Here is a 16,339-nt window from a genome sequence, read left to right as displayed (position 1 = left end):
TAGAGGGCGGCTATTCAGGACTCCGGTATTAGGCTGGACCTAAAAATAAGAGAGATGCTCCAATCTTGGGCGGAGCTCGGGTTCGACTACAAGGACTATATCACTAAGGATAAGCTCATACAAGCTGGCTTGAGCCCTGGTAGGTCGTTCTGGTCTAGAGTTAGTATCTTACCTTGATAGTTATCTCTTTTGATAGTGTTTGCTAATGTCGAGCTTTGTTGCAGGCCCTATGGAGCAACTCAGCGCAGACAAGCTCTTCGGAAAAATGAAGGGAAAGAAGAAGTGGGTTGTCAAAAGAGCTCGCATCAAATCTCCATGGCCTCCTACTCCCAAGCCTGAACAGCCTTTTGGTGCTTCGGTGATTGATTTAGAGGAACCGGAGAAGGTCCGACTTCAGGAGCCCGAGACAACCACGGGACCCACTCCTGAGATAGTTGTTACTACTTCGGGGAGCAAGGGATTAGCCCGAAGTATTCTGAACTCGCAATACAGCCTTCACAAGAGCAAAGGGGATGTGTGTTCCAAGGAGGTCTCCAACTGGGGCAAGGGATTACACTTTCTCAATGTACACGGTTCTCATGGTGTTATGCCTTGTGCTGGTTAATCGGGACAGAGCATCGGCCTCAACGTTCTCGGATCTCGGGATCTTCTTGATGAAGTAGGACTGGAAGTTGAGCAGAGCCTCTCTGACTTTGGCTAAGTAGGCGACCATGGTTGGCTCTTGAGCTTCATATTCACCGGTGACCTGGTTGACCACGAGCTGGGAGTCGCTACAGATGACAATGTGCTTAGCTTTCACTTTATTCGCTAGGGCTAGCCCGGCTATCAACACCTCATACTCTGCTTCATTGTTGGAAGCGGCGAATTCAAAGTGTATCACATACTCCAATTTCACACCGCTTGGCCCGTACAGAATGATTCCAATCCAGGTCGGGTTCGGCCTGACCAGGAGAGAGACCACGCTAGTTGAGGCTTCCTTGTTGTGCTCGGGCTCATCCGATCTAGGGACTTCAGTGCTGAAAGTGCATTCTGCGACAAAGTCGGCTAAGGCTTGGGCCTTAATAGCAGTTCGCGGCTTGTACAGGATGTCGTAGTCGCTAAGTTCGATGGCCTATTTCGTCAACCTATCGGAGACCTCAGTCTTGAGCAAGACTTGTCTTAGAGGCTTATTGGTGAGGACGACGATCGTATGAGCTTGGAAGTGCGGTCGAAGTCTCCGAGCTACAACAACTAGCGCATACGCCAACTTTTCGATCTCTAGATACCTCATATCTGCTTCGTACAACACTTCACTAACATAATAGATGGGTCGCTGGACCCGATGTACTTCTTTTATCAGTACCGAGCTGACTACCTCGCCACTCGCGGATAGGTACAACTCCAAAATATCTCCCTCCTCGGGTTGGGTTAACACTGGGATGCTAGCGAGGTACCTTTTGAGCTTGTCAAATGCGAGCTGGCACTCTTCAGTCCACTCGAAGTCCTTGCTTCTTTTAATTGCCTTAAAGAAAGGCATGCAACGATCTATCGATTTAGACATGAAGTGGCTCAGAGCGGCTATACGACCGTTCAACCTCTGAACCTCCTTCAATTTCTGGGGTGGTCTCATATCTAAGATGGCCTTAATTTTATCAGGGTTGGCCTCAATGCCACGTCGGTTGACAATGTAACCTAAGAATTTACCCGAGGTGACACCGAGTTTTGATGACCATGTCGTATATATGACACTACTTTTTTTTTCGATCAACGGCTCAAACAATCGGTTTACAAGTCTTTGAAAAGTAGGCTCGACATTTTTCAGCCCAAAGGGCATGACCTTGTAATAGTACAGGCCGAGCTTTGTTATAAAGGTCATTTTTTCCTCATTTGCAGGGTCCATTCTAATATGATTGTAGCCTGAGTAAGCATCCAACAAGCTCAACAACTCATGCCCTGAGGTCGCGTACACCAAACGGTCTATCTTGGGAAGTGTGAAGCAGTCCTTCGGGCAAGCTCGATTTAGGTCGGTATAATCAACGCACATACACCTTACCGTTAGCATTTTTTACCAGAACGGGGTTGGCTACCCAATTCGGGTAAAGGACCTTCCTGATGAAATCGGCTGCAAGGAGCTTTCCGACCTCCTCGTTGTCTGCACTCCAACGCTTTGGGGCTAGGTTGTGTTTCTTCTGTCTAACGGGCCTAACTACAAGATTTGTGTTCAGTTTGTGAGTAATGACTTCGGGGTCTATGTCGAGCATCTCTGCCGTGGACCATGCAAAAACATCTGAATTTTTAAGTAGAAAACTTACCAGTTGAGATCGTAGAGGCTCTTCAATTGAAGCATCGATTTGGAGAGTCGGAGTTGGATCGTCTTTCGAAGTAGGTGTTGCGATCGTCTCTTCTATGGGCGTAGCACACTCTTCATGTTGCTCGTAGGTCGCTCCAACTTGAGGTCGTCGGCCACCTTAGCTTTCCCTTTTAGGGCGGCGACGTAGCATTTGCGAGACTTGAGCTGGTCGCCCTGCACTACCCCTACTCTGATGTCCGTTGGGAACTTCATAGCCAAGTAATAGGTGGACACCACTACGCGTAAAGCATGGGTGATCGGCCGACCTATTATGGCATTGTACAGGAAGGGAGTCGAATCTCACAATACTAGGCCATGTGCCGACCTCCACAAGTACTGTAACTCTCCCCAGGGGCCTAACTTCCTCTCCGCTGAAGCCCACCAAGGGAGTGTTTGCGGGCTTGAGGTCACTTTCCCGAAGCTGAAGTTTGTCAAACGCGGCCTTGAAGAGTATATCCGCCGAACTTCCGGAGTTGACAAGGATGCGCCTTACCTCAAAATCATTGATTCTCATTTTTACAACGAGCGCATCATTGTGGGTGTACTGGACTCCGCGCGCGTCATCTTCAGTGAAGAAAATTGCTTGAAGAGTATATCCGCCGAACTGCCGGAGTTGACAAGGATGTGCCTTACCTTAAAATCATTGATTCTCATTTTTACAACGAGCGCATCATCGTGGGTGTACTGGACTCCGCACGCGTCATCTTCAGTGAAGAAAATTGGTTCCTCTACCCTTGGCTGCTTCAGGGGATTCCTCTCTCCTCTTTCAATCTCGCAAGCCGAGGTCCTTGCTGTGGTTGAGGTGCAGCCCGCAATGATCGATCCGCCGATGATCATTTGGATGGTTCTCCGAACTGACCTTTCTTTGGGTGGTTGCCTCTATGGCTGCTCATTATGCCTGTTGCTGGACTCGGGAGCGTCTCTACCTTGCTCCCCCTATTGTCCTGTTTTATTATCACTTTGTACAAAATTTCTTAAATACCCACGACAGATGAATTCTTCTATCTCATCGTAGAGGTTTTTACAATTTTCGGTGCTATGATCGTGATCTCTATGAAAATGACTATAAATTTTTATTCCTAGTATTCGGGTCTCCTCTCACCCGAGGTGGTCACTTCACATAAGACGCATCCTTGATCGCCATGAGGATTTCTGCTCGCTTCGCATTCAAGGGCGTGTAGTTCGTCCTTTCAACTGGAGGAGCTCGAAAAGATTGGTCTGGCTTTCCTCCCCGAGCTGGTTCTTTCTTCCTCTTACTGTCCCCATTGGTTGAGGTCTCACCTTCTATTTTCCTCTTCTCCAGCGGGTTCTCATTCTTTTGGTTCATCTCCTCCTCTGTTCTGATGAACTGGTCCGTGAGCTTGAAGAATTCAGTTACGTCCTTGGGCTTGTTGGCAACCACATGCCACTTGATCAGGTATTTGCAGACATGCATCATTGAAACTCTTGATGTAGCTGCGGATAGATTCCCCCTCCCTCTGGACTATGCTGAGAAGGCTTTCTTGGGACCTCAGACACCTCTTGCTGGTGATGAAGTGCGAGGTGAAGATTTGCACGAATTGCGCCCAACTCTTGATTGTCTCAGGTGCGAGGTTTCTATACCATGTGCGAGAAAGCCACGCACATGCAAGACTCACATGCTCCAGCTAAGTGCATCTGTGATTGAAAAGAATCTGCGTGATCATTCGGATCGAATGATCCACCATATTTATCCAAAGGAGGTACCTTGAAGTCTTTTGGTATCGCTTCTTCCTTTCCTTTGAGGAGTGGTGGCAGTTCGGGCAAGTTCTGTGTTGTAGCTTGGCGAGCTCTGTGGCGTCTCCGTTGCTTCTTGGTCGGCTCCGCATTGGTACTGCTGGCCTCAGTGTTGTCAGGCATAGTTCTCGCGAGGAGTGGCTTGGACTGCTGGCGATGGCTATGGATTGAGGGGCCTTGTCTAGAGTCTGCGGATAGAACCTCAAACCGGTTTTCTATGAGTGGGATCTCGAACTCTGAAAGCCGAGGTGATGCGGGTCTGTTAGGCTAAGAATCTCCTGACCTGACCACGCGCGGCGAGGTGGGAGTGACTGGTCTCTCCCTCTTGTCGCGGGATGAGACTTGGCTCTTAGGGGGATTCTAGGTTTGGGAGGTCTCTCCCCGGCGAAGAGGGCGTTGACGGCGAGGCTTAGCTTGTTGTGTGGCCCGATACCGGGGTGGAACCAGCTGTTGGTTTTGAGGTAGCGGTAGAAACTGTTGCTGATACTGCTGCCGATAAACCTGGTGTAGCACTTGCTGCTAATATAGTTGGAATTGTTGGACCTGTTGCATTTGAGCTTGCGTAGCTCGCATGTAGTGTACCGGGCCTTCAAGTTGGTTTTGTCCGGTCACCGGGGGAACAACAGATGGTTCGGTGAAGGTTGCACCCGCCATGGAAGGGAGTGGAGAGTTCACAGGTGCCATGATCTGGGGCACGTTCAGAGTAGGAACTCCGTCCATGGAGAGTGGTAGGGTGAATTGACCAATGCACACCGTCAAGATCTGAGGTTGCTCCCCGAAGGCATTCATGTCCACACTGTGTCTGGTGTTGCTAGAGGAAGCCATGGAAACTGAACTTGGAAGATTTGGTGGAAGAAGGCTTCTCGAAGCGTTTCCCACAGACGGCACCAATTGATGGTGTGCGATTTGGTCAATCCTAGCTGGAAGTGGCTTTGCTCCTAGTTGGCGACAGACGAGAGGCACCTGAGAGGAAGAAGATGAAGGATCCTGGGGGAGTTCACTCAGTGGGAACACTCCAACGATCAAGTTAGTAAGTTGGGAGAGCAAAGGAGAGTTGTAGAGAAATTAAAGAGCTAAGAGTGTTAATCACGCAATACCTTTAACCCTAGGGGTTGGGGTCCTTATATACTAGTATCCTGTCAGGTGCAACCGCCTTTGAATCTCTGTTGCGGCGATCTGCTGTGAGATAACGACTCGAAGTGGCTGGCCATTATTTGTCTGAGCTGAGTTGGCAGGCAAAGGTGATCGCTACAGAGTACGGTCCTGCCAACTTCCAGGGTTGGTAGGCACGACGCCGTTAGGCGAGAGACGTGGGTGCAGTCTCTAGGTTTGGCAGGTACGGATGTCAAGCATAAAATCTTCTACGATACACCGAACTACTCTGTAGCGAGCTACCTTACACCGAGCTACTGGTGATGCACCGAGGTGCTTCACCAAGGCGGGTCCCTAAGGTAGCCTTAGGCAAGAGCGAGCTTATGCTAGGTAGCTAACGAGCTTAACCCGAAGTGTCTTCAGTTCGAGATTCTCCCTACTTGGAGAATCTTAGCTCAGGGTGCTTCCTACTTCAGGGCAACGGAGCATCATCTTGTAGCGAGCTGCCACTTTAGGCGGGCTGTCAGACTGTCAGCGAGCTTCGTTACGCTGAGTTGTACCGAACTTGCTATGCCGAGATGTCACTTCTATCGAGTCATGTCCACGTGTCCCCTTACTATGAGGTCGGGCAAAATCACCCTCCATCAGAACCCATGGTTTTTAAAACCAATCTAGTGACCGAACTGGTCAGGGGTCCAGTTATTGGGACCATTTTGATAAAAAAATAAAAAAAAATTAAAAATTTTAAAAAATTGAAAAACGGTCAAAACTGTTCGAATGGTTAACATGCTGGTTCAACAGTTTGCTGACCAAAATCAATGATTTTGGGGAAAAACGGAATCTCAATTCCTAGTCCGACCGTCCGATCCGGTCCGATTTTGAACCATGATTGAACCAAATGGAAGAAGAACAAATTTCCATCAAATTCCAAATTTACGTCTAATATGAACTTTTCCCATACAAAGAAATCAATGGAGCATTTTAATTTCTGGTTGGGGAAGAGAAATTCCTATCCAACCAAGTAGCCTAGTTAATTGTAAATTCATCACCAGGTGATCTAAGTTCGGAAAATAAATGTTACAGATTTTATTGTTAACCAAATTAGGAGGGAGAAAATGTTGGAGTATATCCCTCTCCCAAACCCTCATATTATTAGAGAAAACTTCATAGACTTTCATGTTTAAATTAACCCTAAGATGAGATTAGTTATTTATTTAATTAATCAAAGGGCCATGCTTAGTCCAGTATCAACCCAAAACTGGTGAACTGGTTGGCCATTACCAGTCGACCAACAAATTCCTTTATTTAAAAGATCTCTAACTTTTAAAATTCCTTTCCAACAAAGGGATTTATAACTCTTAGGTTTTAACTTTACTAAAACGATATTACTCTAACCAATCCAACGAAAAGATTATCATTATCAGTTAGAACTTTCCAACCTATTTGTCCAAACAAACTCATAAATATATTGATGTTGATTGCACAGGCCACCCCATTTGGATGGCTTACATAATTAATTTTGCCCCTTGGTTCTTAGAAAGGTTGATTTAGTAAATGTTACCCAATATATATATATATATATATATATATATATATATAACACTCCTAGCACATGTGCTTGGGTAACATTTACTATATCAACCTTTCTAAATAGATAGATAGATAGGTAAAACCAATATTAATTATTTATTTTTGGTGTTTTGTTTTCTTTTTATACTTTTTTTTTATTTAATTAAGCAAGTTCAGAGGTCAAACTGGATGGTTCATCAAAACGGTTTAAGTTCAGTCTTATTCTGATATATAGCACTGTATGATCATGTTATACCTAGATGGAAATCGATTACAAACAGAATCAATATACATAAAGTAGAGACAAGGGAAACTATTAACAACCATCTAACCAGACTTGGGCCGGACTAAAACCAGACAAGCTTATGGTTAAGCATTTGAAACCACAAGTAAACCCTTGAATTAGTATATATAATGCTTCAATCTCTTGATAGCTAGCTAGTGACGCAAATTGAGATGGACTCATGGACTTAAGAGTTAAAAAACAAAACGAAAATTCTGAAATAAAAATATTTCAGCCAGAGTCAGAAGAAGAGGATAAATGCATTAAAAATGGCATACATGCACGTGTTTGAAATGGAATCATTTTCTTGTTGAACTTACTGGGACCGGACATTACCATATTTTGTTTATTAGGAATGGTTGGATTTCAATACTTTAGTGATTCTGAGCTGTTTTTGTTGCAAAGTTTACTTTTTTCTATGGTCTACCATGCATCCAGATATATGGTGGTATGTACATAATATATGGGATGCATGCCCATGAATCCCGGCCATTCGATGGGGATCAAAATTGATGGAAGAGGAGAGAGTCAATGGGCTGAGATACGTGACGTATTGCATCACGAGCACAAAGCCATACATGTAATGTGAGACGCCACGCTACCATTTTTTTCTTTACAAAATATATATAATTAATATTGTTGTTTGCTTGTTTGACTACTTTTTCAGTTATAAATGGCTTTTCTAAGGTTAGAAGGATAAGAAAGCAAGTCAAGGAGAGGAGGGAAGAAGGAAGAGAAGAGAAGAGAAGAGAAGAAAAGAAAAGGAATCATCAATGGAGGGCACCCAGATCTTTGTGAGTCTGGTTCTTCTGTGTTTCAGTGGTTTCTGTGCTTTTCTGTATGAGGTTCTTTGGTTGAGAGCTGAAAGGCTCAGAAAGAAGCTGAGGCAGCAAGGTATCAGAGGTCCACCACCTTTTTTTCCTTATGGGAACTTTTTGGACATGAAGAGAATCAAGTCTTCTATGGTGGGCATGTCTCCTTTAATGGAGAAAGATGGTAGTCTGACCAGTGACTATACACCTGTTCTCTTCCCTTATTTGGAGTTGTGGAGGAAGGAATATGGTATGATCAAACTCCTAACCTCTTTATTTTGTTCTAACTTTTTTATTAATTATGATCTACTAATCTTCCTTTTCTTTCTGTTTTAATTTTTATGTTCTTCATCTCTTTATCATCTTACAGTAGTAGTTTGTTCATTCACTATTTGATTGCATCAAAGAGGAGAATATTGTGCCCAAGGAGTAGTCCCATAATATCTTACTTTTTGTCAGAATTATAAGCCAACTGATCATTGGGGGCCCCATGTCTCACAACTTGTCTCCTGTAAAGAGGGTTTGGGTGTGGATGATTGTTGGTGATCAGATGAGAAACTGAGAACATTCTCAAAGTGTTAACCCTACTGTGTCTGTCAGCCATTGTCAAGAAACTAGAAAAGCTTGCAGTTTCTTTGTTTTCTGAACTTTCTAAGCCAACGAATGATTATAAGACTTGTTTTGTTATTTACTGTATCCAACTGGTGGATGAAGGAAAAAAAAAAAAAACCAAGCACAAATTAATCTTCTACAGATGAAAATACGAAAAAACATCAAGTGCCTGCACTGTACTGCACTTTCAGTCCAAAGTCCCATTTCTACACAGGCCATGCCTAAAGGAAACGATTATCTTCCTAGAGTGCAAGATGGTGCAAGATGCCCAAAGGGACCATCTCCACCAATTTGAAAACCTTGGGAAGTGTGGTTAATTGTCTAGAAGTGGTTCTTTAATTCTTTTTCTGGGTCTGAAATGCAGGAGCCGTGCACGGGTCTAGCTAGAACCTCCACTACTTGCCACCTTACCACGTTCCAAGAAACGGGACCCACCCTATGCCCCAGATGTAGCATTTGGAGATTACACACTTTGTTCAAATTTGAAATCCTTAGGAGGGGTTCAGTCATATTGGGGTCCTTGTTTTGAGTGGAATTCAGTATCTCTAGGGTTCATTTCTATTTCAGAAGCAATTGATAAAAAAATGGAAGAGGATCAATCTCCATATGCATCTATCCACCTTAGACTAATTAAACCATCGATCAAGCCTTATTGACAGTCCATAGAATAGGTGTTTGATCTATCAGAGTCAATTTTGAAGGGACAAAAGCATGTGGTGCATGTAGAATATATAACTAAATGCATAAAATGATACAGATCTGCCCTACTGCATGCTAAGCCACATGGGAGGTCTCTCAAGTTTACGCAAAACTTAGGTCTAACCACCTTTTTAAAAAAGGTATTTTTTCCACCTATAATTAAGTTTGTCCTTGCTTATAATTGGGTTGTGCCTAACAAAAGAACTAACAAAAAAATTAAAAAGAAAGGAAATATAGATCAATAGACTAGAGACATTCTAGATAGTGCTCTAATCAATGAAGATGAATTGGTCCCAATAAAACTAATTTTTCTGTGATATTTTCCTTGAATGAATGATCAATGATGTATAATTTTTATATTGATTCTCTTCTAGTAAAACCTCTCTTACCACTTTTGCTGTCATAAGTTGTAGGATTCATCTTTAGGACCTAACAGCATTAAATCTCAAGCCACCAGCTCTCTCTGTGTTTCTCAGTTGAAGTGGGGTTTATCTTTTGTAGGTCCAATATTTACGTATGCAACTGGCAATGTTCAACATATATACATCACCGACCCCAATCTGGTTAAGGAGATAAGCCTACATAAATCTTGGGATTTAGGCAAACCTTCATATGTGATTGAGCAACTTGGGGCTTTGCTCGGCCACGGCGTTACGATGTCAAATGGGCATGTGTGGGCTCACCAGAGAAAGCTAATAGCACCAGAATTCTTCATTGATAAAGTAAAGGTAAATTTGACCTCTTCATCTCTTCATTCAATATGCAATGAGAACCCTCGTTAAAATTCTCTGTTGGTGACAAGTATAGGGTCATGGAGGTGTTCATTGATTAGAAGTGCAACTTGCGCGTGTTGGGTGGGATTAGATCTAATCCTGGACTGACCAATAAAATGCATATGATTTGAATTCTTAATATGCAATATAATGATCAGAAATCTCTCGAAATTCTTTGGTGGCATACAAAAGACCATGAAGGTTGTCACTTGATTAGAAATGCAACTTGCCCGTGTTGGGTGGGATTATTTAGGTCTAAACCAAGGGCCTAACCCTAAGTGTGTTCAATGAACATTAATGGACCTGACCATAAACTTGAGCTGACTCACATGAGGTGCTGATTCTCCTACTAAGCACAACTGAGGATGAATTAATGGACCTTTTGGGAGTCTGGCTTATCCCCATCCATGAATTAATCTAATAGAGAAAGTGGGGCAGATAGATAAATAACAACTGAAACAGAATAAAGAAGATAGTTAAATGTAACAAATTCGAGAAACAGGAAAAATGAAGCTTTTTACGTGAAAAACCCTCTAATATGGAGGCAAAAATTACAGTACCTAATCTAACCAAACATGTATTATTTCGATATGAATAACTAGAAGATTTCAACGTCAAGAGCAAATCACTCTCTTGGATGTATGAGATAATCACCAAATAAAGTATATTTGATTCAACGAACCAAAGGAAAAAAATTTACCAATATTTGTGGACTACAAACTAGCCAGTGAAAAGCTAAGAAATCCATCAAAAAACATTTATGGAGAAACTTGAAACCATATATACTAAGGAATCAAATGGAAGAACTTATAAAAATAACCAAATAAAGTGAACTGAGTACTACTTTCTTCGTTTTTTCCCCCCAAGAGAATGAAAAACTCTTTCCCCTCTTTCACCGATAAGGTATGACTTTCTCTACTTTCTTCTCTTTCCCAAGCAAAAAGAAATTCCAAAGTGAACAATGGGATATCAAAAACCCCTCCCTCTCCCATGTGTAGAAGGCTTCTGAGAAAGGGTAAAGAGATAGTGGAGAATAGACCTCAATATCCACTAGCTTGAAACAAGACTGGTTGATTCATCTTGTTGGGCTGTCCATTTTTCTTCATTATTGCCCATCAAGGAAAGTGGGTTCCACCCATTACGAGGGATACCCAACACTAGGTAGCGTTTGGCTTGAGATACAATGTTATAGAAGAAGAAGATGAAGTTTTTCTCCTACTGTTTTGTTAAGCAACAAAAGAACTTTCAGGACTAGGTATCCTATCCAATAAACCAAACAACAAACTTATTCAAACAAACTGTCGAATTTGGACTTTTAGGCAAAGTCTAATCCAATATATTAAGCCAGAAAACCTGATTGAAAGCCTTATTTTGAGTCAGGGTAAGAGAGATTGAACAATGTAAGTTGTAATGGGTATCCTTATGCATCATAGAGACTTAGAAAAATGGTCTTCATTTCCTGAGAAACTTAATGGACCTAACGTAATCCAACTTCAACTTAATTTCAAGATTTCGAATTTCAGAAATTTGGCCATTCTAGACCATTGGTCTATGAAAAGAATTTTGGAATTTTGGAATATTGGACAATCTTTATTAAAATTTAAATATTTTATTAATATCTTTTAGTTTGTAAGGAAATTTCCCTTGGTTTTTCCAATGTTCTTTTTTATATTTATTTATTGACTTTTATTATTTTCTAATATTCCAAACTTCTATGAAATTTCATGTTTAAAACTGTGCTTGATTGACAAATTTGATCAGCCTATATGGTTAGCTTATTAGCTTGTGTGTAATCGGGCCATTTCCCAAAAATAGCAAAGTTCCATGCAGGGATATGGAAGATTATGGTGCCAGCTAGCTCAGCTGATAAAACCAGTGAATGTGGTTCCTACTGACCTAGGATCATTCTCTACCTTCACTCTAGAGCCATATTAGACATGACCTTTGGGTCTGATGTTGCCATCCTCTAACCCAAGTTTTCCAAAGAAAACAGTAAGAAGGAATTAAAGAAACAAGCTCATATGAGGCAATGCTACCATTACTGGAATGTTCAAATCAAAGAAGAAAACCCTAAACAGGGGTTCTTTTGCAAATCCATGGAGTCATGTGGTTTTACATTTTGCCTTTGCAAAAAAAACCCTGTTTAGGGTTTTCTTCTTTGATTTGAACATTCCAGTAATGGTAGCATTGCCTCATATGACATCACATGGAGTTATGTGATGGAGACCTGATTCCATGGCCCCAGCATTAGTCTAATAAAAATAATTAATATGATCATACAGTAAGATGTCTTAGATATAACTAGAATGGTAGAAAGGGACTTTTCCTTGAAACCACACCCTACCCAGTACCCACCCACCTCCCAAAACAGGGAAAAATAGATACTTTCAAATTACTTTTGTAGTAGAATACTAGGCCTTAGGGGCCCCACATGGCCCCATGAATCCATGATGAAAAGTGGGCCTATAAAGCCGAGCCTATGTTCCGGAAAATATGATCCATTGGGCTAACAAAGAGAAGAAAAGAGGGTGAAAAACACATATATTTGGTTGATAGTTTAAAAGAAAGCTGGTTTTCTACACTCTACAGTGGAGTCTTGTCAGGACCAACTTTCAGCTCTTCCTATCGAGTTCGATAAGTGTGTCTCGAGGTAATTATAGCCTCCTCACCATTCACTGAGATTTCTTTCAACAGGTTCATCAACTTGAAAAGTTATCTTCAGATCTCCATGACTTTATAGACTGTGTTTGGTTTCATGTAGAAGGGGCAGAAAACAAAGTTTCGGCCACAAAAGAGACAGAAATGTAACCGCAATTATCGTGCAGATTCAGAAGTTTTCTGTCGGCTTTTGCAGTGAAACGAATGGAGCCTAGGGATTTCCTTTCTCTTTTGATGTTGAAAAATTTTGGCCCATCTCATAGTATACCGTCTTCCTTTCATTCTTGAAGTCCCCTATTAGTAGCATGTACTTTATGTCTAGTGCCACTTTCGTCTTGGAACCTAAAAATGTGATAATTTAGTATTTGAACTTTTAAAAATGTTAAACCCAATAACTGGTGTTAAATAGCCGTTAAATGACATTTGAAAAGACACAAATGCCCTTTACGTGTCATCTATTTTTTTTTTATTAATCATCCAAACGTTGATAAAAAATGAATAGTCTTAAAACCTTTTCTCTTCTATTCAAGAAAGTTGGGGTCACGTCTCAGTGGGCATTTTGGTGACCCCAACTTTCTTGTATAGAAAAGTCAAGAATTTGGAACTGTTCAATTTTTGTCAACGTTTGGATGGTTGATAAAGAAAATTAGATTACACTCGAAGAGCATTTATGTCTTTTCAAATGCCACTTAACGGCTGGTTAACGGTGGGTACTAAATTGACATGTTTTGAAAGTTCAAGTACTGAATTGTTATGTTTAAAGTTTGGGGATCAAAGTGGTACTAGACCCAAGGTACATGGTACTAATCGGGAATTTTCCATATTAATTATTACAAACCAAAGCTTCCATTCCAAGTGTTGGGCCTACTGATGTATTCACTCCAGCTAAAGGCCAGATCTACTCACAATAAAAAAATGTTCCAACATGATCTGTATTCTCACAGATCATGTTGATACAGTTTTTGTTGTGAGCATATCCCACTCCCTCCAACCAACATGTTGGACCTAAAGTTCTACTAAAATAAAAAGTATGCCAATCTGAGAAGTTGCATGAAAAGATTAAAATGTTTCGGGTGATTCAATACTCTTGATTCTGAGGCTCAGTTTGAAAAGAATACAAATGCAAATATATACAGTACAAATACATGCAAAATAATACAAAATATAAGGTTTTGGGGATGGAAGGGGATTAAATTAGGGTAGTAAGGTTTTGTGAAACTCTAATTCGGGTGGATTTATTTCAGATACCGTTTATGACAGAAAGGATTATGATATTGTGGATGGAAGGGGTAATGATGGGCTGGGGTGGGCTTCGCTTAGGACGTATAATAAGGGCTATAATCTGGGCCCAAGCCTAGACCATCCTGGACCTTGGCCAGGACAGGCCGGGATTTCAGGCCCATGACATTAAATTAAAACAACACATACATGTTGTGGGCCAGGCAGCCCAGGCCCAGGATGAGCCTGATCATAAAACCTAGCCCAAGCTCAGAAGTTTGTGGACTCGTCCAGGCTGGGCTAGAAAGATCACCCCTAGTCCCTAGATAGAATTGCCTGAATCCAAGATACACTACTTTTGATGACCCAAAAATCTTTTAGTTATATAATTGCCATGACATTGAGAAAATGGGTTAAAAATTGCTTGGTAGAACTTCAACTTTTGTTCATTAGGTAACATTAATTGACTTGTTTGATGGGTAGAACCAGTTCATTGATTCTAACCCTTTCTAATAATGAGTTAACTTGCAAGCTTTTCACTAAAAAAAAACAACTAAAGATTTTACATAATTTCTGATGCTTTTATTTGTAGGGAATGGTTGGCCTGATGGTCGAGACGACACTCCCACTATTGAAACTGTGGGAAGATCAGGTTGAAGGTGGGGGAGGGCTTGCAGACATCAGAGTTGATGAGGACCTGATAAACTTATCAGCAGATGTGATCTCAAGAGCTTGCTTTGGGAGTACTTATTCAGATGGAAAAGAGATATTTTCTCTGTTTAAAAAACTTCAAAGTACCATGTCTGGTGCAACCATATTTATTAGAATTCCTTATTTGAGGTATAAAAACTGCTTCCAGTTCCAGCTCTAGCTAGGGTTTGAAACAGCTCAGGTCTGCTATGGATCCGATCCGATCTCTGTCCTTTTCATTTAGCATATTTTTGGCAATGTGATCATTTTCTGAAGAAATGCCACCACATCAGTGCCATGTAGGTGTTTTGACTTTACCTTACCAAAATCTTCTTTGGTTGGGATGATTCAAATAGAATCTGTTGTAACTTCTTTCTAGCTCCAAGGGGGGTATACAAAATTTGACCACTTTCCTGATTTCCAAAATTAGACTCAAGTACAAACGTTGCCGCTTCAACCAACCACTGTAATCAAACACCACCTTACATATTCCAGTAGCATCTATCACACATTCAAATCCACTCATTTCAAAAACATGGATTATTTGCAATGATCAAAACCCTCTAGATAAGGGAATGAAGTGGGCTGACCAAGACTGAGCCCGTAATGGACTTTGCAATGGAGCGAAAATTCCAAGTTAATTGTTAATCTTTTAAGAGTTACAAAAGCATCTGTTTGTGCTTTTTCCAGGTATCTCCCAACCAAAAGTAATAGAGAAGCTTGGAGGTTGGAGCAAGAGATTGAGAAATGGATTTCAGAATCTGTGACAAAACGTAGAGAACAAAATGTGGCATCAACCGAGAAAGACCTCTTACAGATGATCCTTGAAGCTGCAAATGCTGATAAGCTTGAGCAAAAGACTGCTAATCGTTTAGTTTTAGACAACTGCAAGAACATATATGTTGCAGGACATGAGACTGTCTCTTCTGCTGTTACATGGGCCTTGATGTTGCTTGCTTCACATCCAGAATGGCAGTCTCGTATCCGCACCGAGGTCACCGAGGTCTTGGGTGATGGCCTGCCAAATGCTGATATGCTGCACAAGATGAAAACGGTATGTGTTTGCTTCTTTATCAAATGGAAATCTCAGCAAAACTTTCATTTTTTGGGCTGGGCTTGGGTTACATTCATGGGCCCAATAGATCTCTGTCTCAGCCCAACCAACTTTTGAACTGTGGCTTATTATATGTACCTAATCTGTTTGCAGCTAACAATGGTGATTCAAGAGACACTGAGGCTGTATCCTCCATCATCTTTCATTGCAAGGGAGGCCTTCAAAGAGAAGCACATCCACGAACTATGCATTCCGAAAGGTGTCAACCTGTGGATTCCAATAGCTACACTACATCGTCTCCCTGAAATTTGGGGGCCCGATTCAGATGAGTTTAAGCCAGAGAGATTTGCTCATGGCATCTCTGGTGCGTGCAAACTTCCTCAGATGTACATGCCATTTGGACTTGGGCCTCGGACATGCTTAGGCCAGAAATTTGCCATGGTTGAGTTGAAGATTATTCTCTCTCTTATCGTTTCTAAGTTCTCTTTTTCCCTATCTCCTAACTATATCCATTCCCCAGCATTCAAATTGGTTATACAACCAGAATATGGAATTAATCTCCTTATAAAAGGGGCATGATTATACAAAATGACTAAATAGAGAATAAGTATTATAAAGGTCTTTTGTAGCCATTTCTCAGTTTACAATGTTTAGCTCAGATTTGCTTTCAAGTGAAAGAAATATAGACCTGCTCAAGAAGACAGAAAAATGGTGATTTTGGTCAGACAGAGCATGAGTCAGGCCTAGTAGTGGGTGTCAGACTTCTTTTTTTTTTTCCTTTTTAATCCAAAAGCT

The 16,339-nt window shown here is 41.5% G+C and overlaps 1 protein-coding gene across 1 annotated transcript; it reads left to right on the top strand.

Annotated features, from left to right (window-relative positions):
- Positions 1 to 7,673: 7,673 nt before the first annotated feature.
- LOC148843469 (cytochrome P450 714C2-like) lies at positions 7,674 to 16,176 on the top strand. Its single transcript, XM_088957693.1, has 5 exons — positions 7,674 to 8,090; positions 9,653 to 9,879; positions 14,393 to 14,640; positions 15,181 to 15,544; positions 15,698 to 16,176. The coding sequence occupies exons 1-5, from the start codon at positions 7,802 to 7,804 to the stop codon at positions 16,121 to 16,123; spliced, it is 1,554 nt and encodes a 517-aa protein (XP_088813819.1). The 5' UTR covers positions 7,674 to 7,801; the 3' UTR covers positions 16,124 to 16,176.
- The last annotated feature ends 163 nt before the right edge of the window (positions 16,177 to 16,339 follow it).

The sequence above is a fragment of the Nelumbo lutea genome, chromosome 8 (assembly GCF_056320005.1).
Source record: "Nelumbo lutea isolate HS-2025 chromosome 8, American lotus-T2T, whole genome shotgun sequence".
Lineage (NCBI taxonomy): Eukaryota > Viridiplantae > Streptophyta > Magnoliopsida > Proteales > Nelumbonaceae > Nelumbo > Nelumbo lutea.
Note: the sequence above shows the minus strand (reverse complement) of the source record. Positions and strands in the feature narration are given on the sequence as shown.

What these genes read in the sequence shown, in the direction of transcription:
- LOC148843469 (XM_088957693.1), top strand. Translation starts at nt 7,802, where the DNA reads ATGGAGGGCACCCAGATCTTTGTGAGTCTGGTTCTTCTGTGTTTCAGT. An exon ending in ATTAGAATTCCTTATTTGAG is followed by an intron (nt 14,641 to 15,180) that starts GTATAAAAACTG and finishes TGCTTTTTCCAG; the next exon opens with GTATCTCCCAACCAAAAGTA. An exon ending in TGCTGCACAAGATGAAAACG is followed by an intron (nt 15,545 to 15,697) that starts GTATGTGTTTGC and finishes ATCTGTTTGCAG; the next exon opens with CTAACAATGGTGATTCAAGA.